Source organism: Saccopteryx bilineata, chromosome 1 (assembly GCF_036850765.1).
Source record: "Saccopteryx bilineata isolate mSacBil1 chromosome 1, mSacBil1_pri_phased_curated, whole genome shotgun sequence".
NCBI classification, from domain to species: Eukaryota; Metazoa; Chordata; class Mammalia; order Chiroptera; family Emballonuridae; genus Saccopteryx; species Saccopteryx bilineata.
Window position 1 is genome coordinate 125,084,267 of NC_089490.1, and position 27,122 is coordinate 125,111,388.

A 27,122-nucleotide genomic window follows, 5' to 3' on the forward strand; every position below is an offset into this window, starting at 1 on the left:
TAGCAGAGAAGACACAATATCCCTTCACAGTGAGGAAGTTAAGAAGGGTGGTGGTGTGTCTCCTTGAGGCAGGCAGGGAGGGGCTGCAGAGGAGTAGATCATCTACATATTGTAAGAAAGAACTAGTTTTAAGATTGCATGCTGCTAAATCCTGAGCTAGTTCCTGCCCAAACAGGTGTGGGCTGTTTTTGATCCCCTGGGGTAAGATAGTCCACATAAATTACTGGGCTGCATTAGTGTCTGGGTCAGTTTAAATAAAGGTAAATGCAAACAGAAAATAAGAGCCAGGGTGTAGAGGAATGGTAAAGAAGGCATTCTTGAGGTCTAGGACCCTGAAGTGAGTGGTGTTTGACAAGATGTGTGACAGTGACTTGTAGAGATTAGGGACTACTGGATGGATGGGAATTACTGCCTCATTGATTAGGTGTAAGGCTTGTACAAGGCAAAAAGCCCCTGAAAGTTTTTGAACAGGAAGGGTGGGGGTATTGCAGGGAGAGTCTGTGGGGATGAGTAAGCCTGGTTTAAGAGGTGGGTAATTATTGGTTTAAGGCCTTAGAAACAGACGCAGTTACACATTAAACAAAGACTTCAGATACACATTATGAATTAAGGAATTTAAATGATCACGCTTTACTTGTTTCAATTCAAATTATACTAGAGATATTTTCTGACAAACAAAGAGACAAGATGGATTACTTACTCACATAGCTTAATATACAATTCTGCTTTTTAAGTTTTTTGAGATAGCAGAGAGTTGCCAGCATAGAGGGGAGAAGGAGAGAAAGCAGACGGATGGACAGTGTGAGCAGCTGGATGGAAAGGAGGGTCAGAATCTGCAGGAGGAGGAGGAGGAGGTTAAAGTACTGGTGTGGCGCCATGTGGTCAGAGAAGTCAAAAGAGATTTAGAGCTCTGAGGAGAGGGGAGAGGATGAAGAGGAAAGGCACAGTCACAGTTTGTAAGGAAGGAGGAGGGGTCGGAGAGGAGACAGACAGAATTGCAGTTTGTAAGGAGGGAGGAAGGGTCAGAGAAGAGACAGGCACCGCAGCCAGAGCCACAGCTTCTAAGGAGGGGGGAGGGGATGAAGAACACAGTGGAGAAAGGAGGGGGCTCTTGGAGGAAAGAGACTAGAGTGGAAAAGATTTGCAGAGGGACCAGAGAGGGGTCCCGAGAAAGGGGTGCCCTCAGGGGTCAGGCAGGAGAAGGAGAGAGTTGGGAGTCCATGGAGAAGGAAAGATTAGGAGCAGAGGTTTTTGGTGAGGTTTCTTTGGCCAAAACGGCCTGCGTGTAGAACAGAAGGCACAGAAATTAAGGACAGGAGAGAAGGGAGAAGAAAGCCTGCACATAAGGAATTTCTGATGCCCTCCCCATCCGGTGGCAGATATTGTCAAGATCTCTTAGGACATTGTAATCGAATGTCCCATTTTCAGGCCAATGGGAGTCATTGTATAGTCTGTATTGAGTCCATGCTATGTTACAGACATAATTTCTTCGGTTTGAGGTCTGAGAGACCAAGTTTGGTGAAGTTTTTTATGAGACATCCTAGAGGGGTCTGGTCGAAAGGCTTAGATTCTGAAGAGCTGTGGAGACAGGTGAGCAAGAGGGGGCATCCTGGCCTTTTGTCACTGTCCCAAGAGAAGAGAATCTCCATGTGGGGGAGTCGTCCCTGATAGAGGTCATCACTACTTGTCAGGGAACTCCGAGGACAAGAAGTCTGAGAGAGTGGAGAGGTTTGGCTAGGCGCCTAGTCTTCCGTGCAGTCCACTGAGACTGAAAGTCAAACCCCTCAAAACGTGAGGCATGTCAGAGAAAACCGTCTGACCAGAAAGGGGTTTTTATAGAGAAATTTAGAGGCCAACCGGGGAAGGGGGAGGGAGAAACTCCTTACCTTTCTCTGGTCCAGCAGGGGTTTAGGACAGGGTTAGACTGCCGGCCAATCAACCTACAATTACACGTCCAAACAGAATCAGGGAGTAAGCCCGGGACGAGCTGCCACTGCCCATTGCTTCCCTGATTGTAAGTTTGGACGGCAAAGAGGGATCGTCCAGGCAGTTAGTACCCTGTCCCGGGTTTCGGCACCAGATATAAGAATGAGACCTGGTCTTATCTCTCCAGGCAGAGGAGAACAGAAGCTCCATCTCCACACATGCTGCAGATGGCTTTTCCAGTCTACCTGAATCATTATCAGCTAGAAGCAGCGGTCATTGGGACTTGGACATGAGCAGCAAAGTATAAAATTGTGACAACAATTCCAGTGCCATGTGGACTTTTCCTGGATGTGGACTTTTCCTGGACTCCTGCTCCTTGGGACAGCTCCTAACAGACTGAACTGGGGTTGGGTTGCATTTATCAGGGACTTGGCATGGTGTTGGGGCCAACTTGGACTTGGTGAACTTGTTAAGGACACTACTCTTTTATGGATTCTTGCTGTATTAGCCAAGAGTTTGCTTAAAGGCTTTAAAAAAAAATAGAAGACTGGATAAAGATGTGGCACATATATACCATGGTATACTATTCAGCCATAAGAAATGATGACATTGGATCACTTACAACAAAATGGTGGGATCTTGATAACATTATACGGAGTGAAATAAGTAAATCAGAAAAAAACAAGAACTGCAGGATTCCATACATTGGTGGGGCATAAAAATGAGACTAAGAGACATGGACAAGAGTGTGGTGGTTACAGGGGGCAGGGGGAGGGAAGGAGGGAGGGGGGGAGGGGCACAAAGAAAACTAGATAGAAGGTGACGGAGGACAATCTGACTTTGGGTGATGGGTATGCAACATAATTGAATGACAAGATAACCTGGACATGTTTTCTTTGAATATATGTACCCTGATTTATTGATGTCACCCCATTAAAATTAATAAAAATTAATAATTAATTTTAAAAAAATAAATAAAAACAACCAAAAAAAAAAAAAAAAGAATGAGACGGCACTCAATCACCAGGTGTGCAGGCTTATTAGAGAAGAAAGACCTGCCGGGGCGCTCCTCCGGGAGAAGTGCACCAGTACAAGCTAGGGGGACAAATTATATGAGGGCAAGAAAAATCTCGAGCATGTGGGTGTTGAATCAAAAGTCCTGGTATGTCTGGAGCCCCTCCTTGGGGTGGCTTTTCAGCTTTTTGGAATTTCTCTGTCTCAGGGGCCATAGTCCAGTAAGGGTGAGGTCTGATAGATAAGCAGAACATCAAGAGGGCAGTTTGGAATACACATATCTATCAGTAGCATGTGTAGATTGCTATTATGTTACCCTTGTCAATTTTAACATTATCATGACTTCATTTTTTATACACATGCTTTTTTAGCTGTTCCTTATTAAAATGTAGATTACGCTACTGTAAATGTTTGCCTATTTCTGAACACATCAAGGTTAGAAAACAATAAACCCAGTTTATAAAATCCAGATGAGTTGTGTATTTTACTAGTCCAATACCTGGTATCCAACATTAATCATACAATTTAAGGATGTTCTTAAAAATTTTTATAATAAAAACTAGCATAACTTGATGCCAATTGCTTAAGAAATTATCTCTCTTAAAAGGCTTAAGTAAATTAGTATGCATTTAGTTGCTATAATGTAAAAACTTAAAAGTACTGAAATTGATTTACTGCTTTTTTAAAAGTGATTGTCCCCTGCCCCTACTTTTTTTTTCCTGTGAGATTAACTTTTTGAAGTGTCCAGGATAGTTCCCCTGTAAAATTGTTCCTCACTGTGGATTTATCTGATTGCTTCCTCATTGTATTAGTTAAGTTGCTCCTCTATCTCATTTTCTATGTACTAGATGCTAGTCTTAGGTAGGTTTAATTGGATTCAGATAAGCTATTTTTAGAAGAAGGCATCATAGGTTTTGTTGTTTTCTTCATATTATAACCTTTCAGGAGGTATATTATGCCCCACTATTAATTATATGGATTTCATCATTTGGTTAAGGTAGTAAGTACCCACAACTCCATATTGCAAAGCACATTTTTCCCAATCAGTAAGTAATCTGTGGTCTATTACTTTGACACTATAAGAATAATGTGTTCCTCGACAACTCTACTTTTCACCTAACTATTTAAGTAACCATTGATAATCCTTATCAGTTATTACATTAGGGATTGAAAAATGGTGATTCTTTCAGCTGATCATTCCTAGATTTATCAGAGAGCACACTCCTCTGTAAAGAACTGTTCTCTCCCTCTCCACACCCCACTTTCTTCCCTCTTTTCTGAGTGTTACTATAGACTCATCATTTTTATTCAGTATGTTATAATTAGTTAGAGTCATTGTTCTTTCTGATACTCATATTTTCCCAAATTTGACTAGTAGGAGACTCAGTTAGTCGTGCCCTTTGGGATATGACTCCATCAGACTTGGAGCATTTATTTGCTTTCTACCACAAGAAAACTCAACCTCATCTTTCAATAACAACCTCAACCTTCACTTTCCCTGTCTCAGACCTGAAATCAGCCATTTACCCCAATTAGACCTGGCTCCTTCTTATAGAATAAAAAGAAATATAGTTCGTACTGATATTTCCATTTTAAATATAACATTACAGTTTTTTCCTAATCTTTTCTTTTACATACTGTATCATTTTTATTTTACAATAAAAATTTTGATTAATTATATTTCTTTACTTTCTTTTTCTTATAATATAAATAAAATAGTTGCAAAGTTATAGTATAAATATTACAGCTAACATAAATGTAGTAAAGTTTAAGCCTTCTTTGCTGTTCTTTTGGTAATTAGAACATTATTCTACCAAAGCTGTACCAAGGCTAGCACTGTTTCGAGACCAAAAGAAAAGAGACAAGAGCCAAAAGGAATGTGTGACCTTGGATTATTTTCTGAGTTAAAAAGAAAAAGGACAGCCTCACCGTGGCAGTACAGTGGATAAAGCATCGACCTGGAACACTGAGTCACAGGTTCAAAACCCTGGGCTTGTCTGGTCAAGGAACATATGGGAGTTGATGCTTCCTGCTCCTCCTCCCCACCTTTTTTCTCTCTTTCTCTTGCTCTCTCTCTTCTGTAAAATTAATAAATTAAAAAAAAGAAAAAAAACCAGCTATAGAAGATATTCATATGATATTAGAGAAAAATTAAATATGGACTGAATATTAGAATATATTATAGAATTTTTATTAATTTTCTTAGGTATAATAATGATTTTATGGCTATTTGGATAGTATTAGTGCTAAGATATTTGAAAAAATAGAGTGACTAAAATAATTGTAATCCTGTATCAACTGACTTACCTAGAGTGAATATCTAATATACAATGTTTTGTGAATTTATTTTCATAGTAATCCCGGTAAACCTTAGCAAATATAATAAATAAAACTAGATTCTAGCTATATGGATGTTTTATTTCTTTAAAAATAAAATATTCACAGTTGTTAATTATGGATAAATACATGTGCCTTAAATAATTCCACCGGCTTTTTTTATAACCTTTTAATTTTTGGAAAAAAAAAGACACTGAGTTTTTAAATTATATAGCATTAAATTTTAATTCTTATAAGAGTTAATAAAAACATATAAGCGAAACAGGACACTTACTCTGAGCAGCATTTCTGTGGCTCTGTCAAACTTGAGCTGAAGGAGCTCCTGCAGCTCCAGAAGGGTTTCTCGGTACTGCACTGTATTTGTGTCTTGCAAATCATATGGTGGAGCATCCAGTAAAATTAATTTCAATTCGTCAATTAACTAGAAAGGAAAAGTAGAAAGTAAAAATATAAAGTAAAAATTTACAATAAAAGTAAGTCAAATCTAACAAATAGTCAAAAAATGGTGAAAAGGGGAATATTCTAAAATTTTTGAATCTAATAATGTATCTTATTGTCAGTAAAATAAATATAAGAAAGGATTTATATTATTTAAGAACACACACAAAAAATAGACTATTTCCTCCCAACATTCCATTATAAGAATTCTCAATCAGTGTAACAGAGCTTTCATTATCTAAGACTGGGGAACAATAGAAATCACAACATAACAAAGAGAAGAGGAGGAAAATTACGAATATTTACTGAATGCTTACTATGTGCTGAGAACTATTCTAAATGCTTCACATGTTTTAATTCATTCACTTCTCATTATAACTCCATGAGTTGGATACTGTTATTGTGCTTATTTTATGGATAAGTAAATGTAAGAATGTCCAGTTCCACCTGTAAGAAGCTTGGAAGATGCCACTCTGTGCTAACAAGTAAAAAGCTGAACAGACTGAAAAATCAACAAGTCTTCTTGGATCCATGACAGGTGGACACAGGGCCAGTCCCTGCCCCCCGAGACTGGAAAGGCCTCCAGGTGAACATGGAGAGTCATGGCTTACCAGAACAGATGGGGCAGGGACCAGGGCGTGGTGAAAAAACCTGAGCTATAAATGAGAAGTTGCTGGAGGTTCAGTGTGGACAACTGAGAGATAAATAAACTCCAGGAGGGCACAGCCATGGGAACGGGAGGACCCACAGTATTGTGACATTCACTCACAGGAGCTCAACCAGGTTCCTACAATAAAACTGAGAAAAATCACCTCATGCTTCTGGCAATAGAAGGGAAAAGGGAACCATTTTGAAATATTCCAGATCCTTCTGTCCTTTGCCATACACCTGACCTCAGGAAATGATTAACCAGAGCCTAACCTGCTATAGTTTGATCAGAGCCTAACTCACTTAGGGGAAAGGAAATCTCCACCTGCAGCTGGCTGTAGTCACCCTCTCCCACTGAAGAGGGAATACGAAGAACTTCGCCACTTGTGAGGTTCACAGCGCAGGCACAGGATTGCTAAGACACCGAGACCTAATCAGGGGACTGTAGAAGTCTTCCCCTGCCCCTACCCTACCTCACCACCATGTTATTCAAGAACTATTTATAGCAGTTCCTTTTATCCAGTACACCATGTCCAGCCATCCAGAAAAGATTACTAAGGGAACACAGAACACAGTCAACAGAGATGTGTTGTAGAATGGGCATCTGAAATCTGTATAGTTATGTTAACTGATGTCACCCCAATAAGTAAAATTTAAAAAAAAAAAGAAAGAAAAGATTAATAGCATACCAAAAGGCAAAAACCACAATTTGAAGAGACAGAACAAGCATCAGAACTAGACATGGTAGGGTGTTGGAATTATCAGACCAGAAACTTAACTATAATTAATATGCTAATAGCTCTGTGGATAAAGTAGACAGCATGCAAGAAAAGATGAATTACGTAAGCAATGAGATGGCAATCCTAAGAAAGAACCAAAAAGAAATGCTAGAGTTCAAATCAACAGCAGCATAAGTGAAGCCTGCCCCTGATGGGCTTATTAGCAAATTGCACTCAGCTGAGGAAGAATCTCTGTGCTAGAGGACATGCCAATAGAATCCTGGAAAACCAAAACTCAAAGGGAGTGAAAACTGCAACAAAAACAGAAGAGAATATCCAAGGACCATGAGATAATTACTAAAGGTAGTTCCCATGTAAGAGAGGGAATATTAGAGAGAAAAGAAAGGAACAGAAGAAATATTTGAAACAATAATGACTAAGAATTTCCCCAAATTAGTGGCAGAGGCCAAACCACAGACCCATGAAGCTCAGAGAACACCAAGCAGGATAAGGTGCCCCCCAAACTACACTAAGGCATATTATTTTCAAAGTATTGAGTATCAAAGATAAATTTTAATATCCTGATGGAAGCCAGAGAGAAAAACACCTAATCTTAGTTTAGAGGAACAGACTGCTCAGAAACCATGCAAGCAAGAGAGTGAAGAGATATTTAAAGTGTTAGAAGAAACTGAGGCACAGCATGATCAAAAGCAAATAGTGCAAGAATTTAGCTTTGAACACTGACACAGGTAATAGAAAATTTCCAAATTAAGAGAGGCCAAATAATAGTATAGGGAATAGACCCAGCCAGATAAAGGCTTCACTTCTAGCACCTCTTACCACCAGTGTAATCCTGGGCAAGCTATTTAATATCTCGATGCCTTGATTTTTTCATCTGTAAAATGAGAATAATGGTGCCTACCTCACAGAGTTCCTCTGAAAATCCAGCAAGTTATTATTTCTAAAGCCTGGCATAGTAAGTGTTTTCTAAGAGTTTGTCAATTAAATAAATTTGATCATTTTGGAACTTGATGTTTACCATGCGGTCACTTCTATCCCATTCTTTCTGTTCCTCTTGTGGCTTCCTGCTTTAGTTTTCTATTGCCACAGTTTCTGTCCTCTTCTGTCTCCTGTTTTGTTTTACTTATCCTTTTCTGCTCTTCTCTACTATTTATTACTTGTAATTCTGTACCCCACATTCATAACCAGGAGGTACTGCTTCACACGTATCACTGGCGAACTCAGAGGTGCTACCTGCACTGCCGCCCTGCTCACAGCTAAGCTCCAGACTCCTGGCCTGGCATCATGTGATGGGAGCCCCCCAGCAGAGTGGGTTTGAAATGGCAGGAATACTGCATGATGGAGCCACTGGTGTGTAACACTTCAGTGTGTGGGAGGCTCGTTGGGGCCTTTGGAAAGTCAGAGTAAAGCCCATTAAGGTCTTAAAGGGGACTATAAGCAAGTCACAATCTATCTCTTCAGATGTAAAATGAACTTCATCAGCTTGTTGTCCAAATTAAATTAGGCAATGCTTGTTATGTGCTCCCCAGGGTCTGGAGTTACCCAATCTCATAGCAACATGGAGGAGCGGTAAACCACAGTGACAAGGAGCACAAAAATACAGTGAGGGATTAGAAGAAAGAGCATAAAGGATAATAGAACCAAGAGGAGTGAATTCCTTTTAGCTTCTAATTTTATGTAGATGTGTCTAAGCATGGATTTCTTTCTATTTATCCAAGCTTGGCATTTGTTGCATTTCTTGAATGAGAAGGTTCGTATCTTTCCTCGATTCTGAAAAATTGTCTGCCATATATGTCTTTGACTACTGTCTCTCCCTCATTCTTCTGGTACTCTTTTTCAATAAAGGTTTAGTCCTTGCTCTGTTATACATATATGTTAACTGTGCCTTTATGTTTTCCATCTCTTTGCTTCTGTATTCTGGTAAATTCATCCAATAGAATTTCGGACTCATTCCTAATTGAGAATTCTCACTAGAGACATTTTTGTTTTCCCTTCAGTAAGCTAAAGATGGGCCAAACAAGTTCTTATTTTTTCCTTTTGCAGAGGTTTTATTTCCTCTTTATTTCAATATTAGGGATAATATCCCAGTATTTTTCCCTATTATCCCCAATATCTTTTTGAGGCTGCCAGCAATTGAGGGGTCTCTGATCCACTCGTCATCTTGCATGTAACCTGGGACTTGCCTCTGATGGTCCTTTAAACCAATGCGAAGCCACCAGGAGTTAACAGCTATTCTCTGAGAAGTCACTAACTTCTACATTTGCCCAGTTTTCTAAATTGTTTTAAAATCTCCTAGATTTTCCCTCTTTTAAACTAGATAATGGTCTGAAATATTATTAAAAACTTTTTTTTTCTAGCATTTTTTTTTTTTGTGACAGAGAAAGACAGAAGGACAGAGGGGGACAGACAGGCAGGAGGGGAGAGAGATGAAAGGCATCAATTCTTTGTTGTAGCACCTTAGTTGGTCATTGATTGCTTTCTCATATGTGCCTTGACCATGTGGCTACAGCAGACCAAGTGACCCCTTGCTCAAGCCAGCAACCTTGGGCTTATGCTGGTGAGCCTTGCTCAAACCAGATGAGCCCATGCTCAAGCTGGCAACCTTGGGGTTTCAAACCTGGGTCCTCTGTATCTGATGCTCTGTCCACTGCGCCACCACCTCGTCAGGCTTTCTAGCATGTTTATGTGTAGTGTAAAGTGGTAGCTCTTCAGGCTAGTCTATCCATCCTATTTGCAGAAATAAAATCTAGAATATTCTTATTAATATCCTGTACTTGCACTGCTGAATAGGTACATGCCTGGCACATACTGAACAATGAAAACAGTGTGCTGCATCACTGAATAGTGACTAATGCCATCTGAGGAGAAAATTATGCACATTCCCCCTAAGTTATTTACATAAATGGATGCAACTTTTTTTTTTGCTTGAATTAGACACACATAAAGTTAATGTTTCCCATTTATGCTATGTTGACCTCATCTAAGATATCAAGAAGTTTTAGGAGTTAAAAATATATATTAGCAAATATTTTTCTACTTAGCTAAGAAAGTGGTAGTGTTATTAATTGGAAAATATCATATTTATTCATTTCTATTGCTGGAATCAATTTGTAACTTAAATAATTTTAAATAATGAAATAATACTTAAATACTTACATGTAGCACTAGTTTACTCTTTGTGATTACTTCCTCAAAAGTCTCATCTGTTTCCTCTTTCCACAAGCTAATGAAAGTATTAATTTCTGGAGCTACAGTAGGATCTGGAGTCCCATCACATCGAATATAGTGTTTCCACTGTAAAAGAAAAATGTTTGAAGGTTCACACTGATGAAAATTCAACCAAAGGCCCTGGCCAGTTCAGTGGTAGAATGTCGGCCCAGTGTGTGCATGTCCCAGGTTCGATTCCTGGTCTGAGCACACAGGAGAGGTGACCATCTGCTTCTCCACACCCCCTCGCCTCTCTCTCTCTCTCTCTGTCTCTCTCTCTCTTTTCCCCAGCCATGGCTCGATTGAAGTGAGTTGGCCCCGGGCACTAAGGATGGCTCCACAGCCTCTGCCTCAGGTGCTAAGAAGAGCTCTATTAAGCAACAGAACAATGCCCCAGATGGACAGAGCATCACCCGCTAGTGGGCTTGTGGGGTGGATACCTGTCAGGGCATATGTGGGAGTCTGTCTCTGCCTCCCCTTCTCTCACCAAATAAAACAAATAATCATAAAATTTTAAAAAAAGAAAATTCAATCAAAGATTAAATTACTTCTAAGTATGAGTTCTCATAACCTAGTTTTCCCAATTTAGATGAAAAAAGTTTCTTGGGACTAAAAAAGATATCAAACTATAACTCCCTCTTGTGGCATAAAAGTATTAGCTCAAAAAAAAATATATATATATATATCAGTCTTACCTGAGAAAGCAATCCATTATCTTGTTTCAATTTCTCTGCTTCAGAAAAACACCTCTCTAATAAATAAAGTTCTTCAAGTTCTTCATTTTTCCTTTCTAGAGCCTGTGGCATGAGAATACATTAATTTATTCTTTAATTTCATCTTTGTGTTTCACATTAGGGTCAAAAATTTATGTGGCAAGTACTTAGTTTCAGAATAAATACTAAAATTAGTCTGAACGTAACTGATATTTCTAAAACGTTTCATTTGAAACAGTGGTATGTAAAGTGTGGTCAGCAGACTCCTGGTGTATCACCAGAGCCCTCTGGGATCTGTAAGGTCAGATATATTTTCACAATAATACTAAGACTTTGCCTTCCTCACAGTGTACACATTTGCACTGATGGTGCAAGATGGTGTAAAACTGCAGGCGACCACATAAATCAAGGCATAAACTGTGCTAGTGGCCATATTCTTTAGGAGGTAGAGAGAGTAAACAGCCAGTGTCACCTAAGAATGACCTGATAAGGAAGTAAAAATGATTCATTTTATTAAATGTCAACCTTTAAGTACATACGTCTTAATAAAATTCTATGTGATAAAATGGGAAGTATGCATAAAGCATGTCTGCAGCATCTCAGCGGACAATACTGTCTCGAGAATGAACACGTCTGGAATTATTTTAATATTTTGGCAGACATTCTCTCAGAAATGACTGAATTGAGCATGTCACATCCAGTAACAATTTACAGTATTTGTTGTTGATGATAAAATTCAAGCTTTCAAATAAATTTTAGAAAATTTGTATCTACCACTGTGAGCTTAATAGTTTCCCAATCCCTAAGAACTTTTTAAAATTTGATTGGAGATGATATTAATGCTTGTGATTTTTGGATAATAATAAAAATGCATCAACATTTGGAAGCAAATAATTCAGTGAACCAAACTTCCAAGCAACCGATACATGATACTGCAAAATCATTCATGGATACAAGATCTACTCAAAATGTAAGGTAGAGCAATGTTTTAGTGTAATAGAGGATGAAAAGTTCATTGATATGGTTTCCTACCATTTGTTGATTTTTGGTACAGTAATAAAAAAAGTATTTCCACAATTATTTGAAAGGCTAATCCAATATTCCTCCTTTTTCCAACTACATATCTGTGAACCCAGGCTTTTTCCATATATTTCAATCAAGAATACACATTGTAATGGAATACTGAAGTATCTATGAGAATCCTGTTTTCTGTTGTCAGACATTAAAGTGATTTTAAAAATATAAGCAATGCCACTCATTTCCTTGAATTTAAACAAATATATGTGTTGTGATGGATATTAACTAGACTTATTGTGGTGATTATTTTACAATATATACAAATATTAAATCATTATGTTGTACACCTGAAATTAATATAATGTTTTATGTCAATAATAGCTAAATCAGGCCCTGGATGGTTGGCTCAGTGGTAGAGGACTGGCCTGGCATGTGGATGTCCCTGGTTGAATTCCTGGTCTGGGTACACAGAAGCACCAATCTGCTTCTCCACCTCTCCCGTTCTCGCTTCTCTCTCTCTCTCTGTCTCAGCTCCCCTCCTGCAGCCAAGGCTCAATTAGAGTGAGTTGGCCCTGGGTGTTGAGGATGGCTCCATGGCCTCTGCCTCAGGCACTAAAAAATGGCTCCAGCTGCAACAGAGGGAGGTCCCCAGATGGGCAGAGTATCGCCCTCTAGTGGGCTTGCTGGGTGGAGTATGGTTGGGGCACATGTAGGAGTCTGTTTCTGCCTCCCCTCCACTCACTAAAAAAAAATTTTTAAGTAATAATAATAGCTAAATAATATACATTATGTATATGTAATTATATTAGTCATTTTCTTAAAAATGTTAATGCATATTTACTTTCATTAATGATTATTTTTAACATTTTTTAAGTCTGTTAATATAATGTGCTTTTAAATTTCTCAGTTTTAATTTCAACTATGGTAAATATTGATAGATATAACCCACATAAACATAAGATCCATGGGGATCTTCAATGTTTAAGAGTAATGAGGTTTTTTTGTCCTGAGATCAAAATTTTTCAGAACTACTGATCTGAAAAATTCTGGTGAAAAAAATAAAGAAGTAAAACTAAAAAAGAGAGGTAGAATTTGAATTCTTTTTTATTTCTTTTGGTCTCTGTTTAATTATCTATAAAATAGGTGGAGAGAATAACAATGACAACAAGCATGGGCTCAGATGCAAGATTAATTATTTATGTCTATATCCTGGCTCTGACCTAGTTTGATTTTCCAATTCCTCAATTTCCTTATCTGTGAAATGTGGGTAATAATGTCATTAATTTTACGATAGGATTAAACAAATTAAGCCCGACCATACAGGCCTAAATACTACTTGTAGCTTCTGGAAGAGACTGATATTAAATGGCCCAACAGATCTGATAGCCATATAGTTTAAGTCTTCATTAATAACATCATTAATATTTCTTTACTTTTGCTTCAAGTTGTTGCCATTTTTCTTTCTCAATTTGTTCTATTGCAAGCCTTTCCATTTCTTCTTTTTCAGCTTTCACACGGGCTTCCTCTATAGAACCAAAAATAATAATCTATTGTTAAGCACCTCAAGTTACTTCAAATATCTGCAAGATGGTGATATATTTTACACAAGTCACACCTTTATTTTATGGTAGTAATAAGACAAGTGCTAGATTTCTTTCAAAAAAATAACATGACTAAATTTTGTGGCCAAAAAATAGACCCATATGTTATTTCTCTTCTCTAAAAATATAATGGTTCAATAATGATTTTAACCAATAAAAAATGACAGCTCCATCATGGGTAATTAGGATAGTATAACATGTTCAGAAGATTTCCATAATTTTGTGATATCTATACTATCAAAGCAATAACCTTAATCTTCTCTTGCTTTCACTATTTAAAAGAAAACATGACACATATGTTGAAGAATATGAGTTTAACCCAATATAATAAAACATTTCCCAGATCTAGATCTTGATGTTCTATTCTTACCATAAGTCACCTAAAAAGGATTTACATGATTATACATCAATAACCAGCATGGAACCTGAAGACAGATTCTTCAACCTGAACTTAAACCAAATATATTCTTAATGTTAAAAGCTACAACCACTTGAAATATTCAGATTTTTTAAATAAAAAAAAAATTAGGGAGTGACGTCAGAGAAATGGCACTGTGAGGAGTCCGACTGACAAATCTCCCCAAAATTTCAACAAGTTCATCAACCAGAGATAGAAAAATCTATCTTTGGAGCGTCTGTGAGTCCCACATACTGAAAACAAAGGTATGATCGAGCGAAAAATTGACTAAATATATAATCAACCCTGAAAGAAATAAGACGGAGAAAGGAGGACTCTGCCTTCCTCACTAACCTGAGCAAAGGCTGCTTTCACTTGGAACTGAGAGTTGGGGGGGTGGCAAGGGGGGGTAAGGGTGTGGAGGAAGCAAGGTTGTGGTACAGACATTCATTCAAGGTGAGGAAGAGTTTGCCTGCAGTGAATCAGCCCGCACGAGCTAACACCCGCACCGCAAACAGCAGCTGCCAGCAGCACGTGGGGAGTGTGCCAAAGCGAACTTCCCTATGCCCGAGCTTCTCTGGGCAGGCAGGGCGCCATACCCAGCCATTCAAGCTAACAATCAAGTGTCGGAGGAGGGGCGTGTGGGCAACTTGCAGTCCTTCCTGGAGCAGGTCGGTGGATCCAATTGCTGAAATTAGCTTAACCCACAGTCTGCTCACCTCCCAACTGCCCTACGCAGCTCTAACTGACAAGATCTCTCTCAGTTCAGCGATCTAAGACAAGAGGCGTGATATTTTTTAGTGCCTCTTGCTAAAGGGGTGGGGGCAACTTCTGATTGGCAGAGCTTTCATACTCAGGGATATATGCTAAAAAGAGGGACTTGCCAGCTGTTAAGACCTCCTGTACTGCAGACAGCAACTAGGGCATCTTCTTCCCAGCCAAAACAGGTTACCAAGTGCAAAAAAGCCTGGGGAGAGTGGCCCCACAGAGTGCTAGGCGTGCTGAACAGGCCTGGAGGCTCATAGAAAGTCACCTTCAGAGCAATTGGCTCCCAGCCCCGCCTGATTACTCTGGCGGCACTGACTGACAGAGCCTTACCTAGAGCCCTGCATTGAATGGGGATAGAGTGGGGATTTGTCAGCTTTCTGACCCTCTTACTCTCCAAGCAGAGGCAGAGGCAGCCTCATAGCTGGATCATCAGGCTGCTAATTCAGGAAGGAGAGACTAGGAGAGAGGCTCTGGGAAAATGAACTCTCTCATTGTCGGAGCCTGCAAACACTAACAAGCCTTGACTACCAAAGAGACTGAAGCCTAATATATGACATTGCCGTAGAGTCTCATCAACTGTAAATCCCTACCTAAGCATGACACAGGGGCAGAGCCTGGGGTACAGAGTCACCGACCAGGAAGAGGGAGAGGAAAGAAAAACGAAGAAGTTAACCTCTCAAAATCAAGAAAAATCCACAGACTTTATAACTTGTTCCACTATTTTTTTCAGTTTCTTTCATCATCTGGCCTTTATTATTATTATTTCTTTTTCCCTTGGTCCTTTTATTCTCTGCACATCTTATTCTTTCCTCTTCTTGAACTACACTACCCATAAGTGTTATATTTCCCATTTTATTTCTTTTCTTCTTCCTTACTCTCTATGAGGGTTACACTCCAAAACCCTTAACTCTCTCTCTCTCTCTCTCTTTGTTTTTTTTTCTTCTTTTCCTTTTCCCCTTTTTCTTTTTTCTCCCTCTCTATTAGTTTCTTCTTTTCCCCTTTTACTTTTCCTCTCATTCAATCCTCAATCATGAACAAATTATATTACTTGGAACTCAAGGGTTTTTTGTGTGGCATTTTTGGTGCTTTTTAATTTGCTCTTTAACTTATTAGCATTCCTCCCAACCAGGCTCTCCATTCTATTTAGTTTTTGCTCCACTTAATACAATAGTGATTTTTTTTTCCTTTTTCCTGTTTCCCTCTTATCCATCTCGTTATATCTCTTAGTTGACCATCACTTACAAGCAAATCATTTTATACTTGACCCAAATTTTTTTCTTTTTTGCATTTTGTGGGTCCCTACTTCCTTTTTTGCCCTTTGAACACTTCCCCCCAACTCAGGCCCTCCGTTATAGACAGTTTTTGTTCCATTTAGCATAATATAATTCACAGTTCATCACAATATTTTCCTAAGGAGCAGGGGAGAGGAGGGGAAGGGAAGAAAAAAAAGGGGGGGGAATAATATATTATTATTATTGTTTTTTATTTTATTTTTTCCAAATTTTTTCTTCTTTTTTTTAAACTTTTTTTTTTCATTTTTCCAAAGCTGGAAATGGGGAGGCAGCCAGACAGACTCCCACATGCGCCCGACCGGGATCCACCTGGCATGCCCAGCATGGGGCGATGCTTTGCCCCTCTGGGGCGTCGCTTTGTTGTGTCCAGAACCATTCTAGCACCTGAGGCAGAGGCCACAGAGCCATCCCCAGTGCCCGGGCCATCCTTGCTCCAATGGAGCCTTGCTGCGGGAGGGGAAGAGAGAGACAGAAAGGAAGGAGAGGGGGAGGAGTGGAGAAGCAAATGGGCACCTCTCCTGTGTGCCCTGGCCAGAAATCAAACCCGGGACTCCTGCACGTCAGGCCAACGCTCTACCGCTGAGCCAACCGGCCAGGGCCTTTTTTTTTAACTTTTTATTCTTTATTAATTCTCATTAGTGCTATCAACAAGACCACCCTCAGATGCCACTAAGAAAAAGGAAATAGAATATCATGGATACAAAAGATAGAGAAGTAGCACAGATAGATGTGGAAAAATCTATGGAGAAAATTTAATATATTAGAAACCTTGGAGCTAAATGACAGAGAATTTAAAATAGAAATCCTAAAAATACTCAGAAATATACAAGAAAACACAGAAAGGAAATTTAGGGATCTTAGAAAACAACTCAACGAACACAAAGAAACTATAAAAACAAAGCAAACAGAGATGAAAAACTCAATTCATGAACTGAAAAACAAGGTAACAAGCTTAGCTTATACAACAGGCCAGATAGAAGGTAGGATTAGTGACATAGAAGATAAGCAACTTCAGGCACAACAGAGAGAAGAAGAGACTCAAAAATTAAAAAAAAATGAGAAAGCCCTACAGGAATTGTCTGATTCCATAAAAAAGAATAACATAAGAATAATAGGTATATCAGAGGCAGAAGAGTGAGAAAATGGAATGGAGAATATATTCAAACAAATAATAGACGAGAACTTCCCAAGCCTGTGGAAAGAACTAAAGCCTCAAATTCAAGAAGCAAACAGAACACCGAGTTTTCTTAACCACAACAAACCTACTACTACAAGGCACATCATAATGAAATTGGCACAAACCAATGACAAAGAAAAAATTCTTAAGGCAGCCAGGGAAAAGAAAAATACAACATATAAAGGAAGGCCTATTAGATTATTATCATATTTCTCAGCAGAAACTCTACAAGCTAGAAGAGAGTGAACCCCAATATTTAAAGCCCTGAAAGAGAGGAATATTCAGCCAAGAATACTATACCCATCAAAGCTATCCTTCAAATATGAAGGAGAGCCTGACCTGCGGTGGTGCAGTGGATAAAGTGTCGACCTGGAAATACTGAGGTTGCCAGTTCAAAACCCTGGGCTTGCCTGGTCAAGGCACATATGGGAGTTGATGCTTTCTGCTTCTCCCCCCTTTCTCTCTCTCTCTCTCTCCTCTAAAACAAATAAAAAAAATTAAATTAAAAAAAAAAAAAGAAATATGTCTGGGATTAAAAAAAAAAAATTTCAACAAATATGAAGGAGAAATAAAAACATTCACAAATACAGAAAAGATGAGGGAATTAGCATCAGAAAACCCCTACTCCAGGAAATACTAAAGAGGGTTTTCAAACCAGATACAAAGAACAAAACAAAACAAAACCACAAGTAAAAGCTCCACCAAGAACATAATCAAACCAAATTTAAACTGTTCAACAAAAATGAAAAAAAGAGGATGGACATTAACAGTAGCAAAGGACAATGGAGTGCAGAAACACTCATAAGATAGAGTACTACAATGAATATGGTAGGTACCCTTTTCATTACTTAATGGTAACCACCCTTGAAAAAAATCACCATAGAAGCACAAGACTTAAAAAAGGTAACAACAGCGGAAAGAAGTATGGAATACAAACAAAAAAAAATGATAGAAAAACAAAAGAGAAAAATCAAACAAGATACAAAACTAACAGAAAGCAATTTATAGAATGGCAATAGGGAACTCACAAATGTCAATAATTACACAAAATGTAAATGGATTAAACTCACCAATAAAAAGACACAGAGTAGCAGAATGGATTAAAAAAGAAAATCCAACTGTATGCTGCCTACAAGAAACATATATAAGCTACCAGGATAAAAACAAATTCAAAGTGAAAGGATGGAAAACAATACTTCAAGCAAATAACATCCCCAAAAAAGCAGGTGTAGCAATATTCATATCTAATAATGTTGACTAAAAGACAGCAAAAGTACTCAGAGACAAAAATGGTCATTTCATAATGATTAAGGGGACACTGAATCAAGAAGACATAACAATCCTTAATATATATGCACCAAACCAAGGAGCACCAAAATATATAAGACAGCTACTTATTACCTAAAAACAAAAACTGACAAAAATACAATCATACATGGAGACCTCAATACACTACTGATGGCTCTAGATCATTCATCCAAACAGAAAATCAATAAAGATATATTGGCCTTAAACAAAACACTAGAGCACCTGGATATGATAGACATCTACAGGACACTTCATCCCAAAGTGACAGAGTATACATTTCTCTAGTGTACATGGAACATTTTCAAGAATTGACCATATGTTGGGCCATAAAAATAACATCAGCAAATTCAGAAAAATTGAAATTGTACCAGGCATATTTTCTGATCATAAAGCCTTAAAACTAGAATTCAACTGCAAAAAAGAGGGGAAAAAACCCACAAAAATGTGGAAACTAAACAACATACTTTTAAAAAATTAATGGGTCAAAGAAGAAATAAGCGCAAAAATAAAAAGATATATACAGACAAATGAAAATCACAATACAACATATCAGAATCTCTGGGATGCAGCAAAAGCAGTTATAAGAGGGAAGTTCATATCACTTCAGGCCTATATAAACAAACAAGAGAGCCCAAGAAAACCACTTAACTTCACACCTTAAGGAACTAGAAAAAGAAGAACAAAGACAACCCAAAACCAGCTGAAGAAAGGAAATAATAAAAATTGGAGCAGAAATAAATAAAATAGAGAACAGAAAAATTCTAGAAAAAATTAATAAAACAAGGAGCTGGTTCCTTGAAAAGATCAACAAAATTGACAAACTCTTCGCAAGACTCACCAAGAAACAAAGAGAAAGGACTCATATAAACAAAATCCAAAATGAAAGAGGAGAAATCACCACAGAAATCACAGATATACAAAGAATTATTGTAGAATACTATGAAAAACTATATGCCACCAAATTTAACAATCTAGAAGAAATTGATAAATTCCTAGAACAATACAACCTTCCTAGACTGAGTCATGAGGAAGCAGAAAGCCTAAACAGACCAATTAGTAGGGAAGAAACAGAAAAAACTATTTAAAATCTCCCCAAAAATAAAAGTCCAGGCCCAGACGGTTATACTAGTGAATTCTCTCAAACATTCAAAGAACACTTGGTTCCTATTCTACTCAAAGTCTTCCAAAACATTGAAGAAGAAGCAATACTTCCAAACACATTTTATGAGGCCAACATAAGCCTCATACTGAAACCTGGCAAGGATGGCACAAAAAAAGAAAACTACAGACCAATATCTCTAATGAATACAGATGCTAAAATACTAAACAAAATACTAGCAAATCGAATACAACAACATAGTAAAAAATAATACATCATGATCAAGTGGGATTCATCCCAGAATCTCAAGGATGGTTCAACATATGTAAAAACGGTTAAAGTAATACACCATATCATCAAAACAAAGAACAAAAACCATATGATTTTATCAATAGATGCAGAAAAGGCATTCGATAAAATACAACACAACTTTATGTTTAAGACACTCAACAAAATGGGTACCGAAGGAAAATATCTCAACATGATAAAGGCCATATATGATAAACCATCAGCCAACATCATATTAAATGGCATTGGGGACTTTCCCCCTTAAATTAGGAACAAGACAGGGTTGTCCACTCTCTCCACTCTTATTTAACATGGTGCTAGAAGTTCTGCCAAGAGCAATCAGACAAGAGAAAGAAATAAAAGGCATTGATATCGGAAAAGAAGAAGTAAATGTATCACTTTTTGCAGATGATATGATCTTATACATCGAAAACCCCAGACTCCACAAAAAGATTACTAGAAACAATAAACCAATACAGTAAGTTCGGAGGATACAGAATTAATATAAAAAAGTCCATAGCCTTTCTATATGCCAACAATGAAATATTAGAAAACGAACTAAAAGAAAAATAGTCCCCTTCATGATTGCAACAATAAAAAATAAAATACCTAGGAATAAACATAACAAAGAATGTAAAGAACCTATATAACAGCGGTTCTCAACCTGTGGGTCACAACCCTGGTGGGGTCGCCTAAAACCATCAGAAAATACATAATGCTTATCAGGTATTTACATTCCAAATCATAACTGTAGCAAAATTACAGTTATGAAGTAGCCACCAAAATTATTTTTTGGTTTGGGGTCACCACAACATGAGGAACTGTATCGCGGTGTCACGGCATTAGAAAGGTTGAGAATCACTGCTATATAACAAAAACTACAAAGCATTGTTAAGGGAAATCAAAAAAAATACAATGAGATGTAAAAATATTCCTTGTTCTTTGATAGGAAGAATAAATATAATCAAAATGGCCATATTACCCAAAGCAATTTATAAATGTAATGCAATTTCCATTAAAATTCCAATGAAATTTTTTAAAGAAATGGAACAAAAAATCGTCAGATTTATTTGGAACTATAAGAAACTCTGAATAGCCAAAGCAATCCTAAGGAAAAAGAATGAAGCTGGGGGCATTACACTACCTGACTTCAAACTATATTATAGGGTCACGACAATCAAAACAGCATGGTATTGGCAGAAAAATAGACACTCAGACCCATGGAACAGAATAGAAAACCCAGAAATAAAACCACATACATATGGTCAAATAATTTTCGATGAAGGGGCCAACAACACACAATGGAGAAAAGAAAACCTCTTCAATAAATGGTGCTGGGAAAACTGGAAAGCCACATGCAAAAGAATGAAACTCGACTATAGCTTGTCCCCTTGTATTAAAATTAATTCAAAATGGATCAAAACCTAAATATAAGACCTGAAACAATAAAGTACATAAAAAAAGACATAGGTACTAAACTCATGGACCTGGGTTTTAAAGAGCATTTTATGACTTTGACTCCAAAGGCAAGAGAAGTGAAGGCAAAGATAAATGAATGGGACTACATCAGAATAAGAAGTTTTTGCTCAGCAAGAGAAACTGACAAGAAAATAAGCAGACAGCCAACTAAATGGGAAATGACATTTTCAAACAACAGCTCAGATAAAGGCCTAATATCAAAAATATACAACGAACTCATAAAACTCAACAACAAACAATCCAATAAAAAAATGGGAAGAGGACATGAACAGACACTTCTCCCAGGAAGAAATACAAATGGCCAACAGATATATGAAAAGATGCTCATCTTCAGAAGACAAGATGGCGCTGGAGTAGGCGGACATACCAACATCCACCTCCCAGAACCAAAGTGGATTACAAAATAATTTTAAGAACTACCATCTGGAAAAACCAACTTTGGACTAAACTAAGAGGACTCTTCAACCAAGGAACACTGAAGAAGCCACACCGAGACTGGTAGGAAAAGTGGAAATGAGGAGAGGGCTGCCCAGCTCCCCAGAGCGAACGGCAGCCGGGAGAGATTTGCGTGGTGGGAAGTGAGTTTAGCAGAAATGGGAGGGTCCTGAGTCCCAGGAACAAAGCCCCAGTCTGCAGCCCCAGAGCCTAGAAGAGGCATATGGCCAGTATTTAGCTGGAAACAAGTGAGGATACTGTTTGTGAGAAAGAATCTGATTTCTCAGACCCAGGATTCTTCTTAAAGGGACTGCGCAGAAAACCTCTTTCACAAACACTCACCTGGGGCTCCAGGGAATGGAGAGAGAGGAGAGGACCGGAGCAGCAGGAAGAGAGTGTAATCTAGGAGGCACAGTGAGAAACATTTTGGGAGACAGCCACCGTAACCCCTGGGACAAGTCACTCCCCAAATCTGGAGTGAATATTTCCCTTGGAAACAGCAATACCAGCAAAGGGAAGCAGGACAACCAGCCAAACAAGCTCTCCTGTGGCACTCAGAGCAAAGTTGCTTAGAAGGAGGGACCTTTTGGAGCTATAGTAGCGAGTCTTAGGGTCTGAGCTGCAGCGCCCGCACCCACATGGCTGAGGGCTCGCCGGGGGGCGGGTAGTGGTGGGACGTGGAGGCGCGGTTCTGTTGGCAGGAGTGGAAGCCGGCTGGCCGCCACTGGGCTCACATGTGTGCTCAGTCTTGCCTGGCTGGGGAGGAGTAGGCGTGCAAAAGCAGTCAAGCCCAGCTGCCGGCAGCCTGTAATCCAGCCTGCGAGAGAAGGGCGGAAACCCTGAAAGGGGTGGAGACCAGCCCTTGAGCAAGGGCGCAGGAGCACAGCCTTGCCCTGCCCATGGAACTAAGGCTTGTGGCCTGACTTGGGAGCTGGCTCCTCCCGCGGGGGTGGAGCCAAAAGCCCAGAACAGGTGGAGTTCCGCTACTGAGCTGAGCATGGGCATGCAGTCCTGCCTGGCCGGTAGAACCAAGGCTAGCAGCCGTTCCACAAGTGGGCTCCTCCTGGAAGGGCAGGACGAAAGCCTGGAAACAGGCAGAGACCCGTAGCTGAGCAAAAGTGCTCACCACTGCCCTCAGGTCCGAGCATAACGCCACCCACAGGGGCGGGGCAAATGCCAAGGCCACCAAGGCTTGTGCACCTGAGCATGTGATTACAGCCACTCCTGTGAAAGAGAGGTGGAAACCACAGCAACAGCCCCAGTGGGCAGGCACCTGCAACGCCCAAATCCAAAAGCCCTAGGCAGCAACAGAAGAGGGGGTGGTGGGCCTGCAGACAGACCATACCAAGGGAACAGAGGCCATACCCAGTGGACTCCAGTGTCCCAAACCTTCCTTTACACAAAGAAAATGCAAAGGCAGAGAAATGCAACACAAATGAACCAAGAGAAATCCTCAGAACAGGACATAAATGAATCAGATATAGCCAAATTACCAGATTCAGAGTTTAAAATAACAATTGTTAGGATGTTCAAAGATATTAGAACAGTGGTTCTCAACCTTTCTAATGCCATGACCCCGCAATACAGTTCCTCATGTTGTGGAGACCCCAAAACAAAAAATAATTTTGGTGGCTATTTCATAACTATAATTTTGCTACAGTTATGATTCAGAATGTAAATACCTGATATGCATTATGTATTTTCTGATGGCTTTAGGCGACCCCACCGAGGTTGTGACCCACAGGTTGAGAACCGCTGTATTAGAACAACAATAGATGGTCATTACGAACACCTAAATAAAGAGACAGCAAATATAAAAAAGGATATTGAAATAATAAAAAATAATAAGTGAGAAATGACAAATACAGTATCTGAAATAAAGAACACAATGGAAGGAGTTAAAAGCAGGATGGATGAGGCCCTGGCCAGTTGGCTCAGCGGTAGAGCGTCAGCCTGGCGTGCGGGGGACCCGGGTTTGATTCCCGGCCAGGGCACATAGGAGAAGCGCCCATTTGCTTCTCCACCCCCCCTCCTTCCTCTCTGTCTCTCTCTTCCCCTCCCGCAGCCAAGGCTCCATTGGAGCAAAGATGGCCCGGGCGCTGGGGATGGCTCCTTGGCCTCTGCCCCAGGTGCTAGAGTGGCTCTGGTCGCGGCAGAGCGACGCCCCGGAGGGGCAGAGCACCGCCCCCTGGTGGGCAGAGCGTCGCCCCTGGTGAGCGTGCCGGGTGGATCCTGGTCGGGCGGATGCGGGAGTCTGTCTGACTGTCTCTCCTTGTTTCCAGCTTCAGGGAAAAAAAAAAAAAAGCAGGATGGATGAAGTGGAGAATCAATCAGTGAGTTAGAGGACACAATAAATAAAGGCACAGAAGCAGAGCAGAAAAAAGAAAAGAGACTCAAAAACTCTGAAGAAACTCTAAGAGAGTACTGTGACAACATGAAGAGAAATAACATCCACATCATAGGGGTTCCTGAAGAAGAAGAGAAAGAACAAGGAATAGAGACTTTGTTAAAGCATACTGTAGCTGAAAACTTCCCTCAATTAAGGCAGGAAAACATCTCACATGTTCAGGAAGCACAGAGAATTCCAATAAAGAGACACCCAAAGAAATCAACACCAAGACACATCATAATTAAAATACCAAAGCTAAGTGTTAAAGAGAAAATATCAAAAGCTGCTAGACAAAAAAAAAGACTATCACCTACAAAGGAGCCCCCATAAGGATGACTTCCAACTTCTCAACAGAAACATTTGAGGCCAGAAGGGAATGGCAAGAAATATTCAAAGTAATGCAGAACTAGAGCCTACAACCAAGACTACTTTATCCAGCAAGGCTATCATTTAAAATTGAAGGAGAAATAAAAAACTTTACAGACAAAAAAAAAAAAAACAAAAAAACTCAAGTAATTCACTACAACCAAACCAAGGCTGCAAGAAATGCTAAGGGACCTGTTGTAAAAGATCAAAGGAGAAAAAGAATATAGCAAAAGAGGAATACAGTTTTAAAGAATAAAATGGCAATAAACAATTACATATCAATAATAACCTTAAATGTAAATGGATTAAATGATCCGATCAAAAGACATAGGGTAGCTGCATGGATAAGAAAACAGGACCCATACATATGCTGTCTACAAGAGACATTGCTTAAATCAAAAGATGCACATAGACTGAAGATAAAGGGATGGAAAAAAATATTTCACGCAAATGGAAATGAAAAAAAAACTAGGGTAGCAATACTTATATCAGACAAAATGGATTTTAAAACAAAGACTATATTTAGAGATAAAGAAGGTCACTACATAATGATAAAGGGAGCATTCCAAAAGAAAGATATAACCGTTATAAATATCTACGCTCCTAATATAGGAGCACCTAAATATATAAAGCAGACTTTGATGGATTTAAAAGGTGAGATCAACAGCAATTCTATAATAGTAGAGGATTTCAATACCCTGTTAACACCATTAGATAGATCCTCAAGAAAGAAAATTAACAAAGAAACAGCAGACTTAAAGGACATATTAGATCAACTCGATTTAATAGATACCTTCAGAACCTTTCACCCTAAAACAGCAAAACATACATTCTTTTCAAGCACTCAAGGTACATTCTCTAAAATAGATCACATGTTAGGGCACAAAAGCGGTCTCAACAAATTTAAGAAGATTGAAATCATATCGAGCACTTTCTTTGATCACAATGGCATTAAACTAGAAATCAACCACAATAGAGAAAGTGAAAAATACTCAAACACTTGGAAACTAAAGAGCATGTTATTAAATAACGAATGGGTAAACAATGAGATCAAAGAAGAAATTAAAAAATTCCTAGAAACAAACGATAATGAGCATACATCAACTCAAAATTTATGGGACACAGCAAAAGCAGTCCTGAGAGGGAAGTTTATAGCATTACAGGCATACCTCAAGAAGCCAGAAAAAGCTCAAATAAATAACTTGACCCTACATCTAAAAGAACTAGAAAAAGAACCGCAAGTATAGTCCAGAGCTAGTAGAAGGAAGGAAATAATAAAGATTAGAGCAGAAATAAATGACATAGAAGCTAAAGAAACAATACAGAGGATCAATGAAACCAGGAGCTGGTTCTTTGAAAGGGTAAACAAGATCAATGAACCTTTAACCAGACACACCAAGAAAAAAAGAGAGAGGACTCAAATAAATAAAATTAGAAACGAGAGTGGAGAAATAACAACTGACACAACAGAAATACAAAATATTGTAAGAAAATACTATGAAGAACTGTACGCCATAAAACTAGACAATCAAGATGAAATGGACAAATTCCTTGAAACATATAATCTTCCAAAAATTAATCTGGAAAAATCAGAAAAATCTAAACAGACCAATTAAAACAAATGAGATTGAAACATTTTACGTATTTTTTTTTTTATCAAAAAACTCCCAAAAAAGAAAAGTCCTGGGCCTGATGGCTTCACAAGTGAATTCTACCAAATATTCAAAGAAGAACTAACTCCTATCCTTCTCGAGCTATTTCAAAAAATTCAAGAGGAAGGAAGACTTCCAAGCTCCTTTTATGAGGCGAGCATAATTCTGATTCCAAAACCAGGCAAGGACAACACAAAGAAAGAAAATTATAGGCTAATATCCCTGATGAATTTAGGTGCAAAAATCCTCAACAAAATATTAACAAACTGGATCCAGCAATATATAAAAAAAAATCATACACCATGATCAAGAGGGATTTATTCTTGGGAGGAAAGGCTGGTACAATATTCACAAATAAATCAATGTGCTTCATCACATAAACAAAAGGAAGGAGAAAAATCACATGATAACTTCAATAGATGCAGAAAAAGCATTTGATAAAATCCAGCACCTATTCATGATCAAAACTCTCAGCAAAGTGGGAATACAGGGAACATACCTCAACATGATAAAGGCCATCTATGACAAACCCACAGCCAACATCATACTCAATGGGCAAAAATTAAAAGCAATCCCCTTAAGATCAGGAACAAGGCAGGGGTGCCCCCTTTCACCACTCTTATTCAACATAGTTCTGAAAGTCCTAGCCACAGCAATCAGATAAGAAAAAGAAATAAAAGGCATGCAAATTGGAAAAGAAGTAAAACTATCATTATTTGCAGATGATATGATATTGTATATAGAAAATCCTAAAGTCGCAGTCAAAAAACTACTAGACCTGATAAATGAATTCAGCAAGGTGGCAGGATATAAAATCAATAGTCAGAAATC

General features: G+C 38.7%; 1 protein-coding gene across 8 annotated transcripts in view; it reads right to left on the bottom strand.

Annotated features, from left to right (window-relative positions):
• DNAI7 (dynein axonemal intermediate chain 7) overlaps positions 1-27,122 on the bottom strand; it is an 83,845-nt gene that overhangs the window by 39,752 nt on the left and 16,971 nt on the right. For 6 of the 8 annotated variants that reach the window (XM_066264816.1, XM_066264812.1, XM_066264838.1 and 3 more), the window contains 4 exons: positions 13,474-13,565; positions 11,006-11,107; positions 10,260-10,397; positions 5,552-5,698 (listed from right to left, as the gene is read on the bottom strand). In XM_066264816.1, coding sequence (XP_066120913.1) covers positions 5,552-5,698; positions 10,260-10,397; positions 11,006-11,107; positions 13,474-13,533 — 447 coding nt within the window. In that variant the 5' untranslated portion in view covers positions 13,534-13,565. The remainder of the gene's footprint in view (positions 1-5,551; positions 5,699-10,259; positions 10,398-11,005; positions 11,108-13,473; positions 13,566-27,122) is intronic. The other 2 variants (XM_066264834.1, XM_066264829.1) reach the window with 1 other exon arrangement.